This window comes from Brachyhypopomus gauderio, unplaced genomic scaffold, assembly GCF_052324685.1.
Source record: "Brachyhypopomus gauderio isolate BG-103 unplaced genomic scaffold, BGAUD_0.2 sc96, whole genome shotgun sequence".
Classification (NCBI taxonomy): domain Eukaryota; kingdom Metazoa; phylum Chordata; class Actinopteri; order Gymnotiformes; family Hypopomidae; genus Brachyhypopomus; species Brachyhypopomus gauderio.
The window spans coordinates 232,313-254,992 of NW_027506917.1; the positions used below are offsets into that span (position 1 = coordinate 232,313).

At 40.9% G+C, this 22,680-nt stretch overlaps 1 protein-coding gene and 2 long non-coding RNA genes across 3 annotated transcripts; all 3 read right to left on the reverse strand.

Moving 5' to 3' along the window:
- Positions 1–3,638: 3,638 nt before the first annotated feature.
- On the reverse strand, positions 3,639–10,150 carry LOC143496526 (serine/threonine-protein kinase pim-2-like). The gene is made up of 9 exons (XM_076992694.1): positions 9,954–10,150; positions 9,283–9,420; positions 6,661–6,834; positions 6,456–6,550; positions 6,058–6,108; positions 5,417–5,792; positions 5,129–5,305; positions 4,687–4,798; positions 3,639–3,712 (listed from the first exon to the last, which is right to left on the reverse strand). The coding sequence occupies exons 1-8, from the start codon at positions 10,039–10,041 to the stop codon at positions 4,692–4,694; spliced, it is 1,206 nt and encodes a 401-aa protein (XP_076848809.1). The 5' UTR covers positions 10,042–10,150; the 3' UTR covers positions 3,639–3,712; positions 4,687–4,691.
- A 2,903-nt stretch (positions 10,151–13,053) lies between these two features.
- On the reverse strand, positions 13,054–17,232 carry LOC143496566 (uncharacterized). The gene is made up of 8 exons (XR_013125653.1): positions 17,105–17,232; positions 16,702–16,806; positions 15,903–16,200; positions 15,432–15,544; positions 15,219–15,295; positions 14,996–15,107; positions 14,810–14,883; positions 13,054–13,246 (listed from the first exon to the last, which is right to left on the reverse strand). It is a non-coding gene; the product is annotated as an uncharacterized LOC143496566 (long non-coding RNA).
- A 2,210-nt stretch (positions 17,233–19,442) lies between these two features.
- LOC143496519 (uncharacterized) lies at positions 19,443–19,989 on the reverse strand. Its single transcript, XR_013125629.1, has 2 exons — positions 19,792–19,989; positions 19,443–19,573 (listed from the first exon to the last, which is right to left on the reverse strand). It is a non-coding gene; the product is annotated as an uncharacterized LOC143496519 (long non-coding RNA).
- Positions 19,990–22,680: the final 2,691 nt, after the last annotated feature.

A 22,680-nucleotide genomic window follows, 5' to 3' on the forward strand; every position in this document is an offset into this window, starting at 1 on the left:
CTTCCCTGAGCTTTCCAAGATGTTCAAGCGGACCATGTGCCTTTTTGGAAGTACCTATCTCTGTGGAAAGCTCTTCTCCACCATGAACTTTAATAAGTCAAAGTTCCGGTCCAAACTTACTGATGAGCATCTTCAAGCCATACTGAGGGTCTCAGTTGCTTCTTCCCTCAAGCCAGATGTGGCTCAGCTGTGTAAGATGAAGTGCTGCCAGGTCTCTGGTAGCAAGGAGTAGGAGGAAGAAAGAGGAGCCAATGTTCTGAAGAACTGTTCATGTTCTGAATTGTTATTATTGTTAGTTAAGTTAGAGAAGATTGGATTGTTCTTTTATTGTGGAATATTTGATGCGGCCCAGCCTCACCCAGACTCTACCTCCAGCGGCCCCCAGGTACGATGATTTTGAGACCCCTACTATATATATAAAATGTATGTGTATGTACAGTTAGGGCCAGAAATATTTGGACAGTGACACAAGTTTTCTTATTTTAGCTGTTTACAAAAACACGTTCAGAAATACAATTATATATATAATATGGGCTGAAAGTGCACACACCCAGCTGCAATATGAGAGTTTCCACATCCAAATCGGAGAAAGGGTTTAGGAATCATAGCTCTGTAATGCATAGCCTCCTCTTTTTCAAGGGACCAAAAGTAATTGGACAATGGACTCTAAGGGCTGCAATTAACTCTGAAGGCGTCTCCCTCGTTAACCTGTAATCAATGAAGTAGTTAAAAGGTCTGGGTTGATTCCAGGTGTGTGGTTTTGCATTCGGAAGCTGTTGCTGTGACCAGACAACATGCGGTCAAAGGAACTCTCAATTGAGGTGAAGCAGAACATCCTGAGGCTGAAAAAAAAGAAAGAATCCATCAGAGAGACAGCAGACATGCTTGGAGTAGCAAAATCAACAGTCAGGTACATTCTGAGAAAAAAGGAATTGACTGGTGAGCTTGGGAACTCAAAAAGCCCTGGGCGTCCACGGATGACAACAGTGGTGGATGATCGCCGCATACTTTCTTTGGTGAAGAAGAACCCGTTCACAACATCAACTGAAGTCCAGAACACTCTCAGGGAAGTAGGTGTATCTGTCTCTAAGTCAACAGTAAAGAGAAGACTCCATGAAAGTAAATACAAAGGGTTCACATCTAGATGCAAACCATTCATCAATTCCAAAAATAGACAGGCCAGAGTTAAATTTGCCGAAAAACACCTCAAGAAGCCAGCTCAGTTCTGGAAAAGTATTCTATGGACAGATGAGACAAAGATCAACCTGTACCAGAATGATGGGAAGAAAAAAGTTTGGAGAAGAAAGGGAACGGCACATGATCCAAGGCACACCACATCCTCTGTAAAACATGGTGGAGGCAACGTGATGGCATGGGCATGCATGGCTTTCAATGGCACTGGGTCACTTGTGTTTATTGATGACATAACAGCAGACAAGAGTAGCCGGATGAATTCTGAAGTGTACCGGGATATACTTTCAGCCCAGATTCAGCCAAATGCTGCAAAGTTGATTGGACGGCGCTTCATAGTACAGATGGACAATGACCCCAAGCATACAGCCAAAGCTACCCAGGAGTTCATGAGTGCAAAAAAGTGGAACATTCTGCAATGGCCAAGTCAATCACCAGATCTTAACCCAATTGAGCATGCATTTCACTTGCTCAAATCCAGACTTAAGACGGAAAGACCCACAAACAAGCAAGACCTGAAGGCTGCAGCTGTAAAGGCCTGGCAAAGCATTAAGAAGGAGGAAACCCAGCGTTTGGTGATGTCCATGGGTTCCAGACTTAAGGCAGTGATTGCCTCCAAAGGATTTGCAACAAAATATTGAAAATAAAAATCTTTTGTTTGGGTTATGTTTATTTGTCCAACTACTTTTGACCTCCTAAAATGTGGAGTGTTTGTAAAGAAATGTGTACAATTCCTACATTTTCTATCAGATATTTTTGTTCAACCCATCAAATTAAACGTTACAATCTGCACTTGAATTCTGTTGTAGAGGTTTCATTTCAAATCCAATGTGGTGGCATGCAGAGCCCAACTCGAAAATTGTGTCACTGTCCAAATATTTCTAGCCCTAACTGTATGTATATATCCGCAGGTACAATTATAATAATTATAATAATTTATATTATTATTATTTATATTACTATTATTATTTAATTATTATTATTACTATTGTTATTATTTTAAACTGTTTACAAAGGTGTCGTAAAATGTAGCAGTAGTGTCGTAAAGTGTTAACGCAAAGTTTGCATGCGCAAAATATCTGCCCGATACGTCCCTGGGCCAATCGCAACACGCATGCGCACATTTTCTCACGCATGCTCGGTACGGATCGGGCAGAGTGTACGGATCAGGGAATCACAGTGGCATATGCCACTGACATCTGTACGTAAGATGTCGATGTTAATGACATATGCCAGCGTAACCTTTACGTAAGATGCCAATGCCTTTCCGTGTTATTACCGCTATTGGGTGGCGTTGTTCAATCAACGATTTCCCAGGCTTTCCCACTGGGACCTACCTTTTCCGGTTTGTTAATGTCGTGTTTTTGTTAATGTTGTTGTGTTTTTGTAATTTGTAATTGGGCTTAGTTAATGTCGCTGTGTTTTTGTAATTTGTAATTGTGCTTAGTTAATGTTGTGATTTTGTTAATGTCATTGGGTTTTTGTTATTTGTAATTGTGTTTAGTTAATGTCGTTGTGTTTTTGTTAATGACATTGTGTTTTTGTCATTTGTAATTGTGCTTAGTAAGTATCGTTGTGGTTGGCACTTCACGGCCACTGTAATGTACAGACCGGTACACACCGTATATGAAGGGAGAATTGAACCCAAATGCCGTTAGAAACCAATAAGGATGAATGCTTATCACTGGGACTGTGTGTATGAAATAAAACACACGCGAACAAACAGAAAGCACAGCATAAAACCACTATGCATACACACAGTGGCAAAACGAAACTCAAAATGATGTGGAAAACTCAACGCGTAAAAATAAAGCACAACCGTAGAATGGAAAACAACGTGGAATACTCAACATGTGAAAAGGCAAAACTAAACCGTATAGACACGGGAGGAAAATAACAAAGGTAACTAAAAGAACGCGGAAGAAACTCAACACGTAAAATGAAACCAAGGACGCCAGGGGAAGTGACCGGCAACAGGCGAACGCCGCAACAAAACAAAACCCTTCCCAAAATAAAAGAGTAACTGACAGGAAGAGATAAGACTGGAGGAAAACTTGAGATGGGCCAGAAGTGGCGCAGGAGGTAGATACTCGAATAAGTAAAAGTAAAAGTTAGAGAGAGAGAACAAGAGAAAGAGAGTAAGGTGGAGAGAAACATTCACACGGGAACGCACTAGGACTGACTCGGTGCCTCTTATGGAGGTAGAAGGTGTGGCATCCAAGCCAGCCCTGACACAGCCAGCAAGGCATCATTACGGGAGCTAGTGTGTTTGGTACACCTTTACTGCCTCCGTCTGCTGCCCTCAAAACTGAATCTATGGAATAGGGAAAAAAAACCCATTTAGAACTCAGAATAAATAGAGGAACAGTACAGATAGAACAATCCTAAATTGCATTTTTGATTAATAAAGTACTACATATAAGCATATACCACTTAGAGCAGGGGTACTCAACTGGCGGACCGCGGTCCGGATCCGGACCCGAACGCAGTCCTGTCCGGACCCAATCTCATTCCTGATTAACTGGATACGGACCAAAACAAAACCGTAACATTTATTTCAGGGCTATTGAAAAAACACTCCGTCACGAGTGTACGTTTGCCACCCCGCTCAACAACTTACGTTCGCGCCCCCCGTCACGAGTGTACGAGGGTCAGCGCGGCGAAAATAACGTAATCGCTGAGGCTCCGCGTGTGCGCGAGTGCCTCGCGCGCTGTCGGTTCGCGAGGTCGTGCACCTCTCGAATTTTGTAACTTCGCGCCGCGCTTCAGCGCAATGAACAAAGTCACGTTTTCAGGGTTCATACACCTTTATAAGGTGGAGTTCAAGCACTTGTACGTCACTTTCAAGGTCCATTTCAATATTTCCCAGCATGTTAAACATAATTAAGTTAAATATTTATACATATACTCGAAATAATTCGCTTTTTATCACATTATTTAATGGTTGTTTATTTTAAAAACGCCCAATCTTCACGTCTTCACGTTCTCATGTTTCGTCCTGGAATTACAAGAGGCTCGTATTTGTTAACCTAATACAAGAGAACTATTCAGTCAGACATATTTGTTGTGAAACCAAGTAGTTACAATTTCAAGCATTATAAAGTACTTTAACCTAAATTCCAGCACTTTTCAAACCTGAAACACATAGCAACATTAAAATTGGTCAGGTAAATGTCCATTCCACTGTTTTGAGGGGTGTTTCTACCACATATCGTTTCGAACAAAACACCACAACCCCCCCCCCCCCCGGACCTCAGGTCAAAGGTATCTGCCAAAATTGGCCCGCGGACAAATTTAGTTGAGTACGCCTGACTTAGAGCATTCAATTGTTATATAGTACACTATGCCTGACCCAGATTTTTCTGGTCCATAAGCAACAACTTGATAAGCTCATCCAATATTACATTGCACCTTGCTTATTACTCAATATCAGTGGCCCAGACTATGTAATTTGGTGGCTGTCCTCTAGTCTCATGCCCAGTTCCATTTACTAACCTGACTTAGTTCTGAAGGCCTTCTGAAAACCACTGATGTGCCAGAACATCCTCGAGCACAGGACGTTTTTCAGGGTCCTTTTGCAGACACCATGTTAGCAGATGGCGGCAGTCTGTGTGTGTAGCAACGGGATTAGTTGAGAAAGAAAATCAGTTACCATCTGAAACCTCTGATCTGACTGTTCTAATGGCTTATTCAAAGTTTTTAAATGACAGAACTGTACAGAAACCTTCATCACTAACAAAAACTAAAAAGACTGAACAAGTCTTTTTTATAATTTTAAGACGGTTACAAAATGTTGTATTGCCAATTCTCCATTCTTCATTAGTACATTTTATCAATCTGTGGTTGTGTATTACATTACCAGATGAAATAATTACATAAATTATCATTTTGCAATTTAGAATTTCTAGTTATCTTGAAGATGCTTCTGCCTTTTCACCTCTGGATGGGTTTCCCTTGAAGCAGAGGTCTGCCTCAACAATGTCCTCCTCCTTCTCAAAGGGCACATCTCCACAGATAATGCTGTAGAGGAGCACACCCAGACTCCAGATGGTGGCTTGACGGCCCTCATACGTCCTGTCAATCAGCCATTCAGGTGGGCGGTATACCTTGGTGCCTAAGACAACGAGAGAGAATCATCAGTAACAAAATAACAAGTTTATAATAGTCTCTAATTTGATCCCATTTTTTAACTTGAGGTGCACATTTCATTCCTATGGTGAATAACCTTCAAAGCGCCTGTAGGGTTCGGTCTTAAGCAGATCGCCACAACCAAAGTCGATCAACTTGACGTCAAGGGTGTCGGTGTTGACCAGAAGGTTTTCTTCCTTGACGTCTCTATGCAGAACTCCACGGTCACGGCAGTGAAGGACAGCCTGAACCACCTGACGCATGATCAATCGTGCCAGTGGCTCAGGTAGTTGGTATTGGTGCAAGTCCAAGAAATCAAACAGGTCCATGCAGGGGATGGGTCGCTCCAGAATCAAGATGAAGCAGTCGCAATCAAACCATTCTAGCAGCTCCACAATATGCTGACAACGAGGTGGCTTGCACACCATCTCCATTAAAGCCACCTCTAAGGGGAGACTGCGAGTTTCACCGGGCTAAAATTAGGGAACACATGGTTAGTATGGGTTTGAAGTTTTATAGTGGAATTATGGTTAGCAGGTTAACATGAAAGGGATCTGGATTGGTACCAATCATTAGATGAAACCTGAATCTAAAAGTGAACTGTTTTCCATTCGTGTTGGGAGGAGTCACTGAATGGAAAATTAACAGCTTTGCGTTTATAGTCCCTTTGCAGTTTTACCCATCTAAAAAGTTCCAGACATTGTTGCAATATTACATAAGTAAAGATATTGAACTTACAACAGTGATGAACCGTTCTGTGTGATGCTTCGGCACAAATTTAATGGCGATCTGGTCACATAAAAAACACAGCAAGTGAAGTTGTTTACACAAAACAGTCAGTACATTTAACATATATCTAAGGGCCTGCAGATGGTAGCCACAGCTTCTCAGGTAACTCATAAATCTGGAGTCTGATAAATACTCATCCACAGATTGTCAAGCTTATTACATTGTATAATCAGGATCTTTGTGTTCAAAAAGTGGAAAAAGGTCAAGGCACATTAGATTTGACCACTTGATTGCCATGTGAATAACAAAGGCTCTCTAGGGAAAATAGCTCCTTTCAAAGTTCTAATCACAATCTAAAATAGAAATTAAGTCCCAAAATCATTCTTGTATTGTGTGCTGATGCTCACCTGTTTTCCATCAGCCTTGCGGACTCCTGCATACACTGAGCCGTATCCTCCTGTGCCCAGGAGATCTCCCACAGTGTAGCGTGAATTGAAGCTCACTACATGAAACAAAAACAAGTTACATCATTGTACAACATAAGATTCAGTCAAAATAAATTTCAGCAGGTGTAAAATGCTGGTAGTGTTGAGGGTGCTATTCTAGACAGACCTTTGCACTCCTCCTCTCTCTTCTCTCTCTTCTTCTTCTTTGCCCGCGTCTCCATGGGGTGGGGTGTCAAGTCTTGAGGAGCATCCCCTTTCCTCTTCCTACTCCGCCTCAGAGGTTCCTCTTCTCGCCCTCGCTTTGCAGACAACTTGCAGCTTCTGCTCACCTTGCGCTCAGCTAAAATGAAGAGAACACAATGTTTATGTAACCTTTAAGTAACGTTAGAATTATTTTAACATTAACCAATGGTTGACACATCTGAATTATACAAGTAAAAAAAAAACATATTCCACATTTCAAACAGAATATAATCAAATACAAATAAATTTAATTGAAACAGAAATGCTAGTTGAAATCTTAATCACTGCTGTTTCCCCATGTTTTTCTGCAATAATAATTTTAAATGTGAGCATCCTCTCTTTCTCATCGTCAATCATTTCTAAATCATTTCTTTGAAGAAAATGTAACTCGTGTGCTTGAAGAAAATGTATATGTACTATATGCACTGTAAATACAATTTCATCTTTCTTTGTTTAGACATTAGACTGCAGAAGCCTATGCCAATCTCGCCAGTAAACCACAGAGGGAGTAAATGTAGGCACTCCTTCAATGCTTGCTTTAAAACCATAGGATACATAGGCAGTATCAAAACACAAACTACTGAGAGACAGCAATTTTAGTTGTAATTTTAGAGACCATTTTGTGTTAATGCATCATTTATATTGGGGGTCTTTTATTTTGACATTTGGGGGGTTTGTGTTTTGTGGAGTGGCGAGATTACAGCTCGCGTTGTGTTCTGTGGATTGCTCCTACTTGCGAGGTGGATTAAAAAAAGTTAATAGTCCCATCCGTTGGCTCTAGTGTGGAATTTTGTTGAATAAGGCCTTTGTTCGGAAGCTAGAGTTTATTTTAAACTCCCACGCCTTTCATTACTAACACACCCGATAATTATATCTGAGAATTATATATATGAGCAAATATAGTGTGTGTATCCTTATTTGTAGTAGTAATTCCGATCGCAAGATACATGCAAGGTAGGATGTGTTAGCTCAGTGGAAGTGGAAATTACCCAACACAATTTAGTTTGTATAGGCCATACACGGGCAAACTACGGCCCCTTAGGCTTTTTAATCCAACCTGCCAAACCTGTCTAAATGATAGTAAGAACGTCATTCATTTCCCCTTTTTACCCTTTCATCTGCAATACCATCGTCTCCCCAATAGATGGCGCATTAATCCAGACACATTGACCTCCGTTGGAGTGTAACTTTCCTGCTGCCGTTTTGCCCTTCGGTAAAAATGAGAGGAGCAAAGAAAAGAAAAGAAAAGTGGACACGGAGTGCCGAGTGTCTAAAAAAGAGTGGAAAACAAAATATTTTTTCACGGAGGTCCGGCACAATCAACTGACTGCAATAAAACATTCAAGTCTAGTCTTGCTTGTAAGCTCACATTGTCCTTGCCCACAGAAGTGGGTACAAAGCACAAACTCCTTATATCACACAGACTGCTGCTGCATTGTTTAAAACTGGCCAGGTGATACCCAATACTTAAATAAGCCATGTTACATAGATTACAAAGATTAATAGATATATGCTTTGGCAGCAGTCCAGATGAGATATCAGAAGCCAGCAAAGCAGCATGACAATGTTTTGTTTAGATTGTTTGGGGGTGTACTAAAATAGTGAAAAATGACATCTGTAATCCATATTATCAGTATTACCCGTATTATCAGTATTATACTATGCTGGTATAACAATGATTCGAAGCATTATCACCTTAGACTAAACACACCCACCTAGCAGATAACGAGTGTCACAGTACACCCACACTGTATGTGGGTCGTCAAGGTGCCCACTCTAAAGTGCTCTACTCTACACCAAACATATCACAGCAAAGTAATGAATGGAAAATGAAATACATTCAAATTCATTTGTCTTCCTCTGGTCCATCTGGTTCGTTCATTTGTCTTCCCCTGTTTCTAATAAATACTGTCCACATGTTTCATAATACAAATATGTAGTCATGGTCACTTGGCAGTCATGGCTGAGTTGTTGTTATTCACATTTCCTTATAATACAGCTGACTGTCGAATGTTTAGGAGCAAGGAAATTTCATGACTGGATTTGTTGCACAGGTGGCATATTGTCACAGTTCCACGCTGGAAAGCACTGAGCTCCTGAGAGTGACCCATTCACAAATGTTTGTAAAAACAGTACGCGTGCCTAGTAAAAATATCTTATCAATGTCTATATGAAAGAAGAGGATCTGCCTCAGAACCTCGCCTTGAACATGGGGTTGAGCAAGGTGTCTCTGCCTCTCCATGTCAGGGCCTAAATGCAAAACACCAACCCAGGGCACAGAGGATGCATGAGCGTGTACTGTTAAGATAATCAGGTCTATAAGAAGGGCTACAGTGCCATGTGAATTCATTACAATGTTGAAGACTATGTGATGTCTCATTTTCTGATAAAACTGATGTTTTGCTGGTCAGGTCATGTGCAGAAAGCTGATGGTTCTGCACCTCTGCCAGACCTTACAAACAAATAAATGTTTTTTTTTCTACTTTATCATGCATGGTTGTTTGGTTTGTTGAATATGCATGTAATCTTCAGTGTTACACAGTACCAGTGTGGAGTGGACCTGTGGGCTGGTGGATGTCCCATATAGATGGTCCTTCTACAGGCATGCTAACATGGCTGACATTTGAGGGTCCGGCCGTACTTCCGCCGTGGATCACTGGCTCTTGGGGGTTGTAGGACACACCTGAAAATCCCACAGCAGGTAAAGTGAAACCCCAGCACGCCTCACAGTGAGGCTCAAATGCCTTGTAAGTGTTTCCCAATGAACAAGTAATTATAAGAAGGGCTATGGTGCCATGTGATGTCATTAGAATGTGGGGAGAATGCTTAAGAATTTGTGATGTTAGAAATCTGTTTCTTTTTAAAAATGTTTATTTTTATTTGCTTTATTCATGGCCACATGGACAATGTTAACACATATATGTAACATGGTGGGATTTATGAAAATTGTGCTGAGTCAAAGAAATCAAAGAAATAACCCATGCTCCATTAATTATATTATCCTGTACACATGAAATAAAGAGCTTGACAGTCATCAATAGAATAAATATACATGTTATTTTTCTGAACCTTAGAAACCTACTACATAAATGTGTATATTTAATTTTTTATTATTATGAATAAGCCTATGGAAATCCATACTCATAAGAACTAAATATACTGTCTTACATAGAAGTATAAAATTATGTACAGTATATGGAAATGTATTTTTCTCACCATGAGTGGTACAACCTGGTGTGTCTATGAAGTTGTTTTGTTCCTGCCCAGGCCTTGGCTGGTCAATTCTGCAGGGGTAAAAACTCATTCTCAAGGTGAAAAATAGAAAGGATAGAAAGATAGAAAGATCTACAAAAAATAGAAAGTAAATCAGATCTTATTTGTAAGATTTGTAAGATTTGTAAGGGTTGTAAGTCACAGAGCAAAATCTCATACGATCAGTTCTGAGCTTTTCAGCATCAAAATTGAAATCAAAACATTCCATCTTCCCAACCAAACATTCTAAACCAAACATTCCAAAGTTGAGTAGCACATGTAATATCACAACTTCCAATTTTTTAACCAAAACACCAAATCAGCCAGGCTGCTACAATAACCTGATGCAGCCTGGCTTGTATACACCTTTCATACACCTTTTCCCTGGTCAAAGTCAGGCACTTTCAATGTCTATTTTCTTTCAATTTCTATTTTCAATATTTTCCAGTACCTTACAGCTTAGGTGTAATTACAAATCAGTGATTCTTGAGACAAGGGACAAAACGGGGTTACAAATATACACTGCTCAAAAAAATAAAGGGAACCCTTAAACAACACAATATAATTCCAAGTCAACCACACTTCTGTGAAACCAACCTGTTCAGTTAGGAAGCAACACTGATTGTGAATCAATTTAACCTGCTGTTGTGCAAATGGAATAGACAACAGGTAGAAATGAGAGGCAATTAGCAAGACCCCCCCCCCCCCCCCCCCCCCCCTATAAAGGAGTGGTTCTGCAGGTGGGGACCACAGACCACTTCTCAGTACCTATGCTTTCTGGATGATGTTTTGGTCACTTTTGAATGTTGGTGGTCCTTTCACACTCGTGGTAGCATGAGACGGACTCTACAACCCACACGAGTGGCTCAGGTAGTGCAGCTCATCCAGGATGGCACATCAATGCGAGCTGTGGCAAGAAGGTTTGCTATGTCTGTCAGCGTAGTGTCCAGAGGCTGGAGGCGCTACCAGGAGACAGGCCAGTACACCAGGAGACGTGGAGGAGGCCGTAGGAGGGCAACAACCCAGCAGCAGGACCGCTACCTCCGCCTTTGTGCAAGCAGGAACAGGAGGAGCACTGCCAGAGCCCTGCAAAATGACCTCCAGCAGGCCACAAATGTGCATGTGTCTGCACAAGCGGTTAGAAACCGACTCCATGAGGATGGTATGAGGGACCGACGTCCACAGATGGGGGGTTGTGCTTACAGCCCAACACCGTGCAGGACGCTTGGCATTTGCCAGAGAACACCAGGATTGGCAAATTCGCCACTGGCACCTTGTGCTCTTCACAGATGAAAACAGGTTCACACTGAGCACGTGACAGACATAACATGAGACGCCGTGGAGAGCGATCTGCTGCCTGCAACATCCTTCAGCATGACCGGTTTGGCAGTGGGTCAGTAATGGTGTGGGGTGGCATTTCATTGGAGGGCCACACAGCCCTCCATGTGCACACCAGAGGTAGCCTGACTGCCATTAGGTACCGAGATGAGATCCTCAGACCCCTTGTGAGACCATATGCTGGTTGGCCCTGGGTTCCTCCTAATGCAGGACAATGTTAGACCTCATGTGGCTGGAGTGTGTCAGCAGTTCCTGCAATGTGAAGGCATTGAAGCTATGGACTGGCCCGCCCGTTCCCCAGACCTGATTGAGCACATCTGGGACATCATGTCTCACTCCATCCACCAACGTCACGTTGCACCACAGACTGTCCAGGAGTTGGCGGATGCTTTAGTCCAGGTCTGGGAGGTGATCCCTCAGGAGACCATCTGCCACTTCATCAGGAGCATGCCCAGGCGTTGTAGGGAGGTCATACAGGCATGTGGAGGCCACACACAATACTGAGCCTCATTTTGACTTGTTTTAAGGACATTACATCAAAAGTTGGATCAGCCTGTAGTGTGTTTTTCCACTTTAATTTTGTGTGTGGCTCCAAATCCCGGCCTCCATTGGTTAATAAATGTGATTTCCATTGATGATTTTTGTGTGATTTTGTTGTCAGCACATTCAACTTTGTACAGAACAAAGTATTCAATGAGAATATTTCATTCATTCAGATCTAGGATGTGTTATTTGAGTGTTCCCTTTATTTTTTTGAGCAGTGTATAATAAGTATGAACTCCTAATAATTATATTATTTCTTTAAGTGATAGAATATTTAAAAGGTAATCACAGTAAATAGTATATGTCTTTTATATCCAGCAGTTTCAAAAACTGAGGAAATAAGGGATGAGGATACAGAGAGAAGGGAAAGTGAGATTGAACAAAGAGAGAACATGGCTAGTGAGGAGAGACAGGGAGAGCTAATACAACCCAGTGAGCCAGCAGCCAGTCAGCATAACCATCAGCCAGAAGCCAGCCAATCAGAGCTATTGAAAAAATTAAAGAGACAAGAAAGAATCATGAGGAAAACAAAGGCAGCACTACAAAAAATAAGGAAGGAAAATGCCACTCTCAAGAGACACTGAAAGTTAGGGACACAAAACTGATCAAAAGATCAAATGAAAGCATTAGGCAGACTAACCACAAAAGGGATGAAATTGAGCAATGAGACAATTAAGAAGGCGTTGAAAATTGGCTTTACTGCTGGTGGGACAGGTTACAAGACCCTGCAGGAACTGCAATTTCCCCTGCCAGGAATAAGAACCCTACAGAGAAGGATGCAATGCGTTAGATTTGAGCCTGGTGTGCTGACAGAGGTGTTTGATTTCCTTAAACTGAAGGTAGATGGGTTGACAGAGATTGAACGGGAATGTGTGTTGACCTTGGATGAAATGGCAATCACACCAAGTGTGGAGTTGCATATGCTTACCGGCAAACTCTATGGTGATGTGACTTTGCCAGGTCACACAGGAGTAGCAACACATGCTTGTGTCTTTATGCTGGCTGGAAGCACAAACACGGTGGAAGCAAGTAGTGGCATATCAAGTAGTGGCATATCAAGTAGTGGCGTATCATTTCACTGGCAATACTACCAACAGAGCACAGTACAGGCCAATAATTATTGAATTAATACAAAGGGCAGCATCCATAGGGCTACATGTGTTCAACGTCACCACTGACATGGGTAGCCCTAAGCAGGCCATGTGGAGATCCTTTGGGGTCAACCTCAATAAAACATCTGGGCCACATCCATCAACACCAGACAGACAACTTTATTTCATGCCTGATGTCCAGAGCCGGCCCTGACCAATGTGGTGCCCTAGGCGAGATTTTGGTTGGTGCCCCCTGCATCATCAATCATTGTGTTGATTGTGTCACTATTAAAGAAACAAATAAAAAGCAAATGACTTAAATATTACCATATAACAAGCAATAAATATAAAGGTGTTGCACAAAAAATATTTTAAAACTATTTTACATAACGTAGTGCAGAGAACAACTTTTAAATATTAATAATAAATTTAAAATAAAAATAAAAAAACTACCACCAGTGCAAATCAGGGCAATTTGCCTACTGCAACATTATTATTTCAAAAGTGCATTCGCAATGAACAGAGGGTTAGTATGTATTTATTTTAAGCTAAGCTAATCATAGCACCTCCTAGGATTGGGCAGTATGATGACTCTTTTCACCAAGATCATACAGAGGGGAAAAAGCCACAATGACAATTGAGTGTTGTGAGTCAAGCGAGCTGGTTTCAAAGAAAAACACAACAGCTACAGATTGGCAACATTTTGGATTTGTTTCAAATAAAAAGGAGACCATTGGAGCACGCCCCCACGATTTTAATTCGATAATATGATTGGTTGATAAAACTGCCAATCTATAATAAAAGCTCTCAATGTAAAAGGGCCTTTCTCTCTTTTACCTAGAAACAACGGTGTGAAATATTCTGATTGGTAGATTTTTTATTTCACTGCTGAGGTTGTTTTCCAGCACAAGTACGAAAAGTGGATTTGAAAGCCGATTTATAGGAAAAATACAAATTATTGGTGAAGCGTTATTAACATATATTACATATAATAGATAAAGCATCCTTTTTAAGATCAATTAACCTTCAGAGAAGGCGTTGAAGTCCCTGACGATTCGCCAATGGTATAGTGTTAATTCACCACATATTGCCATTATATTACCTGTTTTTCTGCCTTTTTGAGGTCTTTACAGGGAGATGTCACTCACTCTGTGGTGTACAGAGAAACAGTAACGAGGTGCGCAGAGCGCGCGGGAGGGCGGGTTGGCGCGCGGGTGATAGGTGTCGTGTGTTGTTATTATAAGAATTATTAATTTGACTAATATTATTAAACAATGAAATTATGATTATGTGGACTTTGCTTGTTTTCACATTTATTAATTGTTCATTTGTTAAAAATAAAAACCGCATGCACGCGAGCGCCCCCCTGGACAGCCGGCGCCCCTAGCATTTGCCTATGTCGCCTAATGGAAGGGCCGGCCCAGCTGATGTCCCACATCTGGTAAAGAGCTTAAAACGTGCCCTTGTCCGTGGACATGTGTTCAAAATTCCTGAGGACATTGTAAACAAAGAGAACCTCCTCTCTAATGAGGTTTCAGTGGTCCCTATTAAAGACCTAGTGGCCTTTCAGGAAGGGATGGCATTAAAAATAGCTCCACATCTGTCAGCTGCAGCCATCGAGCCAAGTCACTTTGACAAGATGAAGGTTGGTCCTGCTCTAAATGTATTCAGTAAGGCAACAAGTGCTGGGCTGAAACACATGGTGCAGCAAGAAAAACGCCCTCTGTCCTACACAACTACAGCGTGGCTACTGGAGCAAGTTGATCATTGGTTCAATCAAATGTCATCTCGTCATCCAATTAGGGCCTTGAGCAGACTGAAGATGGAGGAGTAGCAAAAGGCCATCACCTTCCTCCAGGACATTGTCCATCTGTTCCGTGGGATGAAGATTGGTCAGAAGGGACACTGGAAGCCTGTTCAGACTGGGGTGATAATGGCAACAACATCAATTTTAGCCATACGAGAAGAGATGCTGACTAGAGGACACAGGTTTGTGTTAACATCAAGTTTCACACAAGACTGCCTTGAAAATACCTTCAGCTGTGTGAGGTCTAAAAATCCTGTCCCAACTCCAGTGGAATTCCATCGTGCACTGAGGATCATATCTGTGGGACAGTTCCTCACAGCCATCAGGTCTGGGAGCTACCTGGAAAACAACAGTAGCTTTTTGGCAGACTTCTTGGACACAGTGGAGCAAAATGTCATACCATCAGTCAGAGTGGAACAGCTAATGGCGGTCAACAGAGCTGCACCTGACCTCACAAAGAGCGAGAAATGCATTCTCTTCCATCTTGCTGGCTACATCGTCCACAAGGTCATCAGGTTTGCCGGCATCTGTGAAAAATGCAAAATTGCAGCACAGCACAGTGATGACAATCCTGCTGGAGAAAACAGCATCTTATTGAACTTAAAAGAGTTCAAGGCAGGTGCTCTTTGTCATCCTTCCCAAGACGCATATGATTTCATTCACCAAATTGAGGAACTATTTAGGAACAAGACTGGTTCCTGCCTCATGGAACTCCCTGATGCAGTGAGGGTCTTGGAGAAACAAGCTCAGGCACTTTACAGTAAGCTTCCAGCTTGCTGTGGAGTACAAGACAAAATCATGAAAAGATTCATACGGCTAAGGTTGAGAATTGAGGCAGCAACAATACCAAATGACAGAAAGAAGAAACAGTTAAAAGATGGTCATTTTGGAAGCAAGAGCCAATCCAGAAAGTTGAAAAACAACTCCAAGAGCCAAGCTTCAAAATCCGGCAACCCCTAAACAGCTCCAAATGTGCCATCAAGCCCATTAGTCACTCCAACAGAAACATTTGGACTAATCATTGCTCCTACAAATGCTCCAGCCCCCCCAGCCAACATCACTACTCCTACACTCCTACAGCCAACATACGGCAGTGTAATAAACATTGATTTCTTATTGCTATTTGAAACTTACCTTGTTGTGTTTTCAATCTCATCATGGTCAGCACCCAATTATCCCACAGCAGGCAACTAATATACACCAACAAGATAAATTAAATACAACATAAATAATACAATAATAGAATACAAGTCTAGTATGGTTACATATGATTACATATATCATACTGTACTATAACATTTTAGTATGTTGTATTCCTCTTTAGTCTTGTAAGATTCATTGATCAAAAGTGCCACCCTAGTTTCAACTTATCTTGTGTTTTCAATCTCTCTTGATGACCTTCCCTCTCCCTTTGCCATCAATCCAAAGTCTGCTGAGCATAATACAGATAATAGTCAACAGAATAACAAAACCTACAAACACTTGATCTATAAATTACTGTTGTGTACTATTTAGAAGTCTTAAATATGCATTCTAATCAATATCAGCAGTGATGTATCACAAGAACGGCTCTCCTACTTATTGTGCGTTAGCTTAACGTTAGCTGGTACTCCAAAATGGATATCCTCATTTCAGCTGCTCGACCCAACACACTCTACAATCACACTCAAATGTTATATTTAACCAATACTTAGCTGCCCCGCAAAAACATTGCGTTTAGGTGAAATGGCATTAAGAGTGGAATTTACAATTAATAGGCTGTCAGTGGTTAATGTGAAATCTCGCTAACCGTATTCACGTTGCCTTAGCATACATTTAGTTCCCTAAATCTGCTTATTAAGAGGTGGATAATTCACTAAAATATTTTAATGCACATGTTAATTTGATTCTGATGTCCTTATAATACACAATCTGATTTTTTAAGCGTACTAACCTGTAAAAGTGTATCACAGATGGTCCACTGCTCCAGTTTGACTGCGCTGCTCGTATTTGCTGCTAACTTCCGGGAACTATTGACAGGCTCCACGATCCGCCATTGCTGTAAAAAAAACTGCTCTAAAAAACTACCCCAAATATGTTTTGAACTACAAATGAATTAAAAAATTTAAATTTTCTAGTGGTATTTCTAGCTACAAATGGGGACATCTCCTGGGCATATTTCTGTGCCTTTAGCCCCCGTTTGTGCTTGGCAGATTGTTCGTGCTGACGGACATCGTTCCTTCCCCCATGAGAGACACTAAAATCACAGCTACATATCTTACAGAATGAGTAGCTATGCCCCTTCATGCTCCTCTTTAGGAAAGTAAATTCCCTGTCCCATTCGTCAAGGTACTCACACGTACGCTTAGCTTTTTAGGCAGGACTGCCTTCTCTCGTTAAACCCATCTTTGATTTGTTGTTCCAGGTCTGCTCCCAATGTCGACACTAAACCCACGAGTTTTTAATTTATTTTTTTTAAAGCATTCACGTGCCGCTCCAAACAGAATTCTGTCACTAGCCTCGCGAGAACTGCTACCTGCAGTAGTCTGGGTGGGTAGCAGTTCTCGCGAGGCTAGTGACAGAATTCTGTTTGGAGCGGCACATGAATGCTTTAAAAAAATAAAAATTGAAAACTGAAAATACGGGACAAATACGGGAAAATAAAAATACGGGACGACGCCGGGGCAGAGCGGTAAAATACGGGACTGTCCCGGCCAAAACGGGACACTTGACAGGTATGGTCAGAGGGCGTAATATGCCGACTTCAAGCTGATTGGTTTAGTAGCCTCACTATGCAAAATAGTAATGCATTGTGGTACCGAAATCTTATTTTGCACAGGGAAAAAATGGAATAATGTTTGAACAGTTAATGTAGAACTAAAATATATATGTAATGTAGAACTATTCTGTTTCCTAAATATATTTAGGTTAATATACTTTTTGGCATACCATCATCGAGACATATATGAATTTCCATTGCTATATATAATGTACAAATGGCCTTCATCAACCGTGTTGCAGGGAAGCGCTGGCTGTGTGCTCCCTTCGGAAGGAATGGAATTGAAGGCATGAGCTCCCAGTGACCAGCAACACACGGTTAGATGCCACCTTGCTTGTGGTGGCATCTAACCGTTATTTCTACTACAATGCGCAATTGTAATCTCCACATTGGGCCTTACCATCACGGGATACTTTGTTTCATTCGTTTTTAGCTACCACAAAACTCCAGGCTGTGCACTTTTGTACACTGTGCTCAATCATTCAAGCCCGTGTTGGCTGCTACAAATCTCATCTAGAGCACAAACAAAAGTCACTCAAATTTGCTTTGACAACATAGGATTTGTGTGTCCACACATCCCCCAAAAAAGCAGAGATGTCACATTAAGGCGCAAAAATGAGTTTGACTGACTGTTTTACAATGTCAATGTAGCTGCTTTAAAGTTATCTAAAAAGGTGAGCTTCTGAACAAAAGTACTGCATATGAGTTTAACAAAATTCAAACCTTTTTAGCTCCAGAATCACTGCGAGAATAATCAGTCACTTCTTACAACTGTGATTGGCCAGGTAGTATTCATGCTGTGCATTGATTGGCTAGATAGAGGAGGGCCATGTACTGACTTAAACTACAACACAGTCACTAGAGCTGCCTCAACAAGCCAAATACAGGATTAGAGCTGCATGTATGAACATCACACACTGATAATGGAGTCAGACTGTGTTATGGTGTTTTATGTGAGCAATGTTGTGTGTGTGTGTGTGTGTGTGTGTGTGTGTGTTTCCCCAGGATCTGGTGTAAGAGTAAAGACACAATGCACACAGACATCAGATACAGTTTGTGAGCCACTGGAGAGTCACTACTGTACTGAGCAAGTCCGGGGCAGCTTGATAGTCACGTGATTCACGGAGGCTTCCGATAGTTCCAGGAAGTTCAATCTGAGCGTATAAACACAGAGACAGAACCACGATTTGAGGATTATTGTGACCTTATAGCGAGCAAATTTAGGCTAATGTGAGAGCACATTGCTGTTTAATGCTTTGATTGTTTTATAATTGTTATATATTACGTTCATTTATATATTTAGAGGGACAGGAAGGGGTGAGAAATTCAGATCAGATTAATTTTCCAACATTAACATATCTTTAAATCATGGTGATTTCTGTAATCCCGTGGTATTGGGGACCTAAGTAATCTAAATGACTAACGTACATTTTCTGACTTTCAGATACGACAGAAGGAAATTCTTTGACTTCATTGTGCAGAAATCTGCTTTAAAAGGGTACATTAAAACACATTACATTTACATCCAGACGGTATATGACATGTTAAAATACATTGATAATTTATATATAGCTTGTCTTTTTAATACACACTTATTTACAGCAATGAATTCATGAAATAAATCTCTAATAATCTCAAATATGAATATCATGTCAAGCAGTTTTTGTGTGTCCTTTCCTCCGTGTTGTTAGTGTAGTGTCCACCATGGTTTGCTGTGCTGCATGGGGATGCTCCAATCGATCCGAGAAAGGAGCAAAAATGTATGGTTTCCCCACTGATACTGAGAGGAGAAAAAAATGGTTGGCTCAACTCACCAGGAGCAATTTTACCCTCACTAAAGATTAGAATAGCAAAAAAAAAATTGAAGTAATCATCAAACACTCCATTGGCACTTTTCACAATAAACACACTATTGGAAAGCTTAATGCCTGATTTATTAAAATACAGAATAGTGAACAAAAAAAATCAAAGACTCCAGACAGACTCGGGTGCAGGGTGAGGGTGCTATCTAGTTGCAGGCTCCATTGAATCCCCTATGGTTCTTTGGCTTAAAGAGAGAGAGGAGAAAAAGACAGGAGAAAATGATTATTATGAGTATTGATGTGATATGAATTTGAACTTGTTGCACAGCCTTGGTTGTTTTTTATATGTGTAATGAGTGTATACATATCCAGTAAGTGTTCTCTAATACTGTGTATTCACCCACTATGGGATATGTATATGGGTAGACAAAACTGAGTTGTCATGCGTGAGGAGTAAACTCACATCACTCTGCAGGCACATTTTGAGGCAGAGCAGTTCATCAGAACCAAACAGGGCAAGACCAGGCTGAGAGCAGATGCTGTTCCCACCATTTTTGTGCATCGCCCCGCACTCAGAAAGAGGAAGCCCCCTGCACTACGATGCACCACTGGACCTGTAAAGACAGGGCCCACAGCTGCTGATCATAGCTATAGTGTTAGAAGTGACCCAGGTATAATAAGTATGAACTCCTAATAATTATATTATTTCTTTAAGTGATAGAATATTTAAAAGGTAATCACAGTAAATAGTATATGTCTTTTATATCCAGCAGTTTCAAAAACTGAGGAAATAAGGGATGAGGATACAGAGAGAAGGGAAAGTGAGATTGAACAAAGAGAGAACATGGCTAGTGAGGAGAGACAGGGAGAGCTAATACAACCCAGTGAGCCAGCAGCCAGTCAGCATAACCATCAGCCAGAAGCCAGCCAATCAGAGCTATTGAAAAAATTAAAGAGACAAGAAAGAATCATGAGGAAAACAAAGGCAGCACTACAAAAAATAAGGAAGGAAAATGCCACTCTCAAGAGACACTGAAAGTTAGGGACACAAAACTTAAGAAAACGTTTTCAAAAGATCAAATGAAAGCATTAGGCAGACTAACCACAAAAGGGATGAAATAGAGCAATGAGACAATTAAGAAGGCGTTGAAAATTGGCTTTACTGCTGGTGGGACAGGTTACAAGACCCTGCAGGAACTGCAAATTCCCCTGCCAGGAATAAGAACCCTACAGAGAAGGATACAATGCGTTAGATTTGAGCCTGGTGTGCTGACAGAGGTGTTTGATTTCCTTAAACTGAAGGTAGATGGGTTGACAGAGATTGAACGGGAATGTGTGTTGACCTTGGATGAAATGGCAATCACACCAAGTGTGGAGTTGCATATGCTTACCGGCAAACTCTACGGTGATGTGACTTTGCCAGGTCACACAGGAGTAGCATGCTTGTGTCTTTATGCTGGCTGGAAACACAAACACGGTGGAAGCAAGTAGTGGCATATCATTTCACTGGCAATACTACCAACGGAGCACAGTACACTAAAAAAAAATCGTAAAAAAACGGTAAACGACTGGCAGCAGCGGCTGCCAAACAAAAACTTTAATTTTAAAGTAAAAAACCCTGATTTAAATTAAGTGGAAAAACAATAAATTTACAGAAAAATTCATTAAACATTCTGCAGAAATACCGTTATTTTACAGATTTTTCCTGGATTATTATGATTTAGCACTTTTAATAAAGTGACAGCACTAATATTTTTGCAGAGAAATATTGTTATTTTACAACTTTTCCCTGAATTATTACAATTAAGCACTTTCAATAAAGTGACAGTACTAAAAGTTTTGCAGAGAAATACCTTTATTTTACAACTTTTCCCTAAATTATTACAATTAAACACTTTCAATAAAGTGACAGCACTAATAGTTTTGCAGAGAAATACCTTTATTTTACAACTTTTCCCTGAATTAGTACAATTAAGCACTTTCAATAAAGTGACAGCACAAAAAGTTCTGCAGAGAAGTACCGTAATTTTACAGATTTTTCCTGTCCATATTCATCGTGACTTCCAGGACAAACTCAAATGTGGAATGCAAACTGCAAAGTTATTTTATACAAATGAAAAAGTATATTATACCAATGTTGAGCACCTCAATGTCCTCTATCATCACTTTTAATCATTTAAATCCCCAGGACTGTACTCAGTGTCTTTCTCCATCACCAATATCAGTAGCCTGAACACAACTACAAACACATAACACTGATGTGACATGAAAGATACACTCCTTCTCATTTACATGTAGGACATTTAGCAGACACTCTTATCCAGAGCGCCTTACGAAGTGCTTTGCCATCTGTTCACAGAATTAATTCTAAATAGTACATAGATAGGTCAGAATTCAAGATACCCTCGAACCAGAATACTACTAAACTACAGAAATCAATGCAAATACCTAGAAGTACACAAAAACATAGGCTGAATATTGCTAAACTACAGAAATTAAAATGGATACCTACAAGAAATGCAAACTCACATAGGTACTATATCATACAACGGAAACAACTATGACAAGTGCTAGAGATTTAGTCTGTTCTACAGATGAGTCTTCAGTCATTTGAAGACTGCTAAGGACTCTGCAGTCTGGACAGTCAATGGAAGCTCATTCCACTATCTCGGAGCCAGGACAGGTCTTGAAGTTTGTTTTCTGTGAGACTTTAAGCATGGCGTTTTAAGCCAAGCCGTACTTGAGGTTCAAAGTACTCAAGGTTTGGATGGGGCTTTGACCATGGCCATCATGTAGGGAGGGGTTGGTCCATTTTTGGCTTTGCAAGCAAGCATCGAGGTTTTAGATCTGATGTATGCAGCTACTGGAAGGCAGTAAAGAGAATGCAGCACTGGAGTGACATGTGAACTTGGGGAGATTGAAGACCAGTCATGCTGCTGCATTCTGGATCAGTTTGTAGAGGTCTGATGACCCATAGAGAAAGATCCGTAAGTAAGCAGTTGCAGTAGTCCAGCTTTGAGATGATGAGAGACTGTAAAAGCACCTGGGTAGCTCCCTGTGAAAGAAAGGGTTGTATTCTCCGTATGTTGCAGAGAAGAAATCTGCAGGATCTGGTCATTGGCCTCTCAGGAGTGAAAAGCTGAAGTCTGCCTGTTAAAAAGTTGCAGACAAAATCCAAAGTTAGCTGCTGTTAATTTTGTGCCAATAACATAACAAATATTATAGTACAAATATATAGCAAAGCCATTTCAAAAAGGGATCACACTTCTGTGTTATGTTGAATCATGACAATGATAGCACTTAATCTTGGAAAACACATAAACAGTGAAGAGGGATTCAGGAGGTGGCAGAT

Bases quoted from the DNA above. Each gene is read 5' to 3' on its own strand.
- LOC143496526 (XM_076992694.1), bottom strand. From the start codon at position 10,041: ATGAGTTTTTACCCCTGCAGAATTGACCAGCCAAGGCCTGGGCAGGAA. The intron at 5,793-6,057 runs GTAAGTTCAATA...CCCTAATTTTAG, and splicing joins CAGAACGGTTCATCACTGTT to CCCGGTGAAACTCGCAGTCT. The intron at 5,306-5,416 runs GTTATTCACCAT...TCGTTGTCTTAG, and splicing joins ACCCTACAGGCGCTTTGAAG to GCACCAAGGTATACCGCCCA.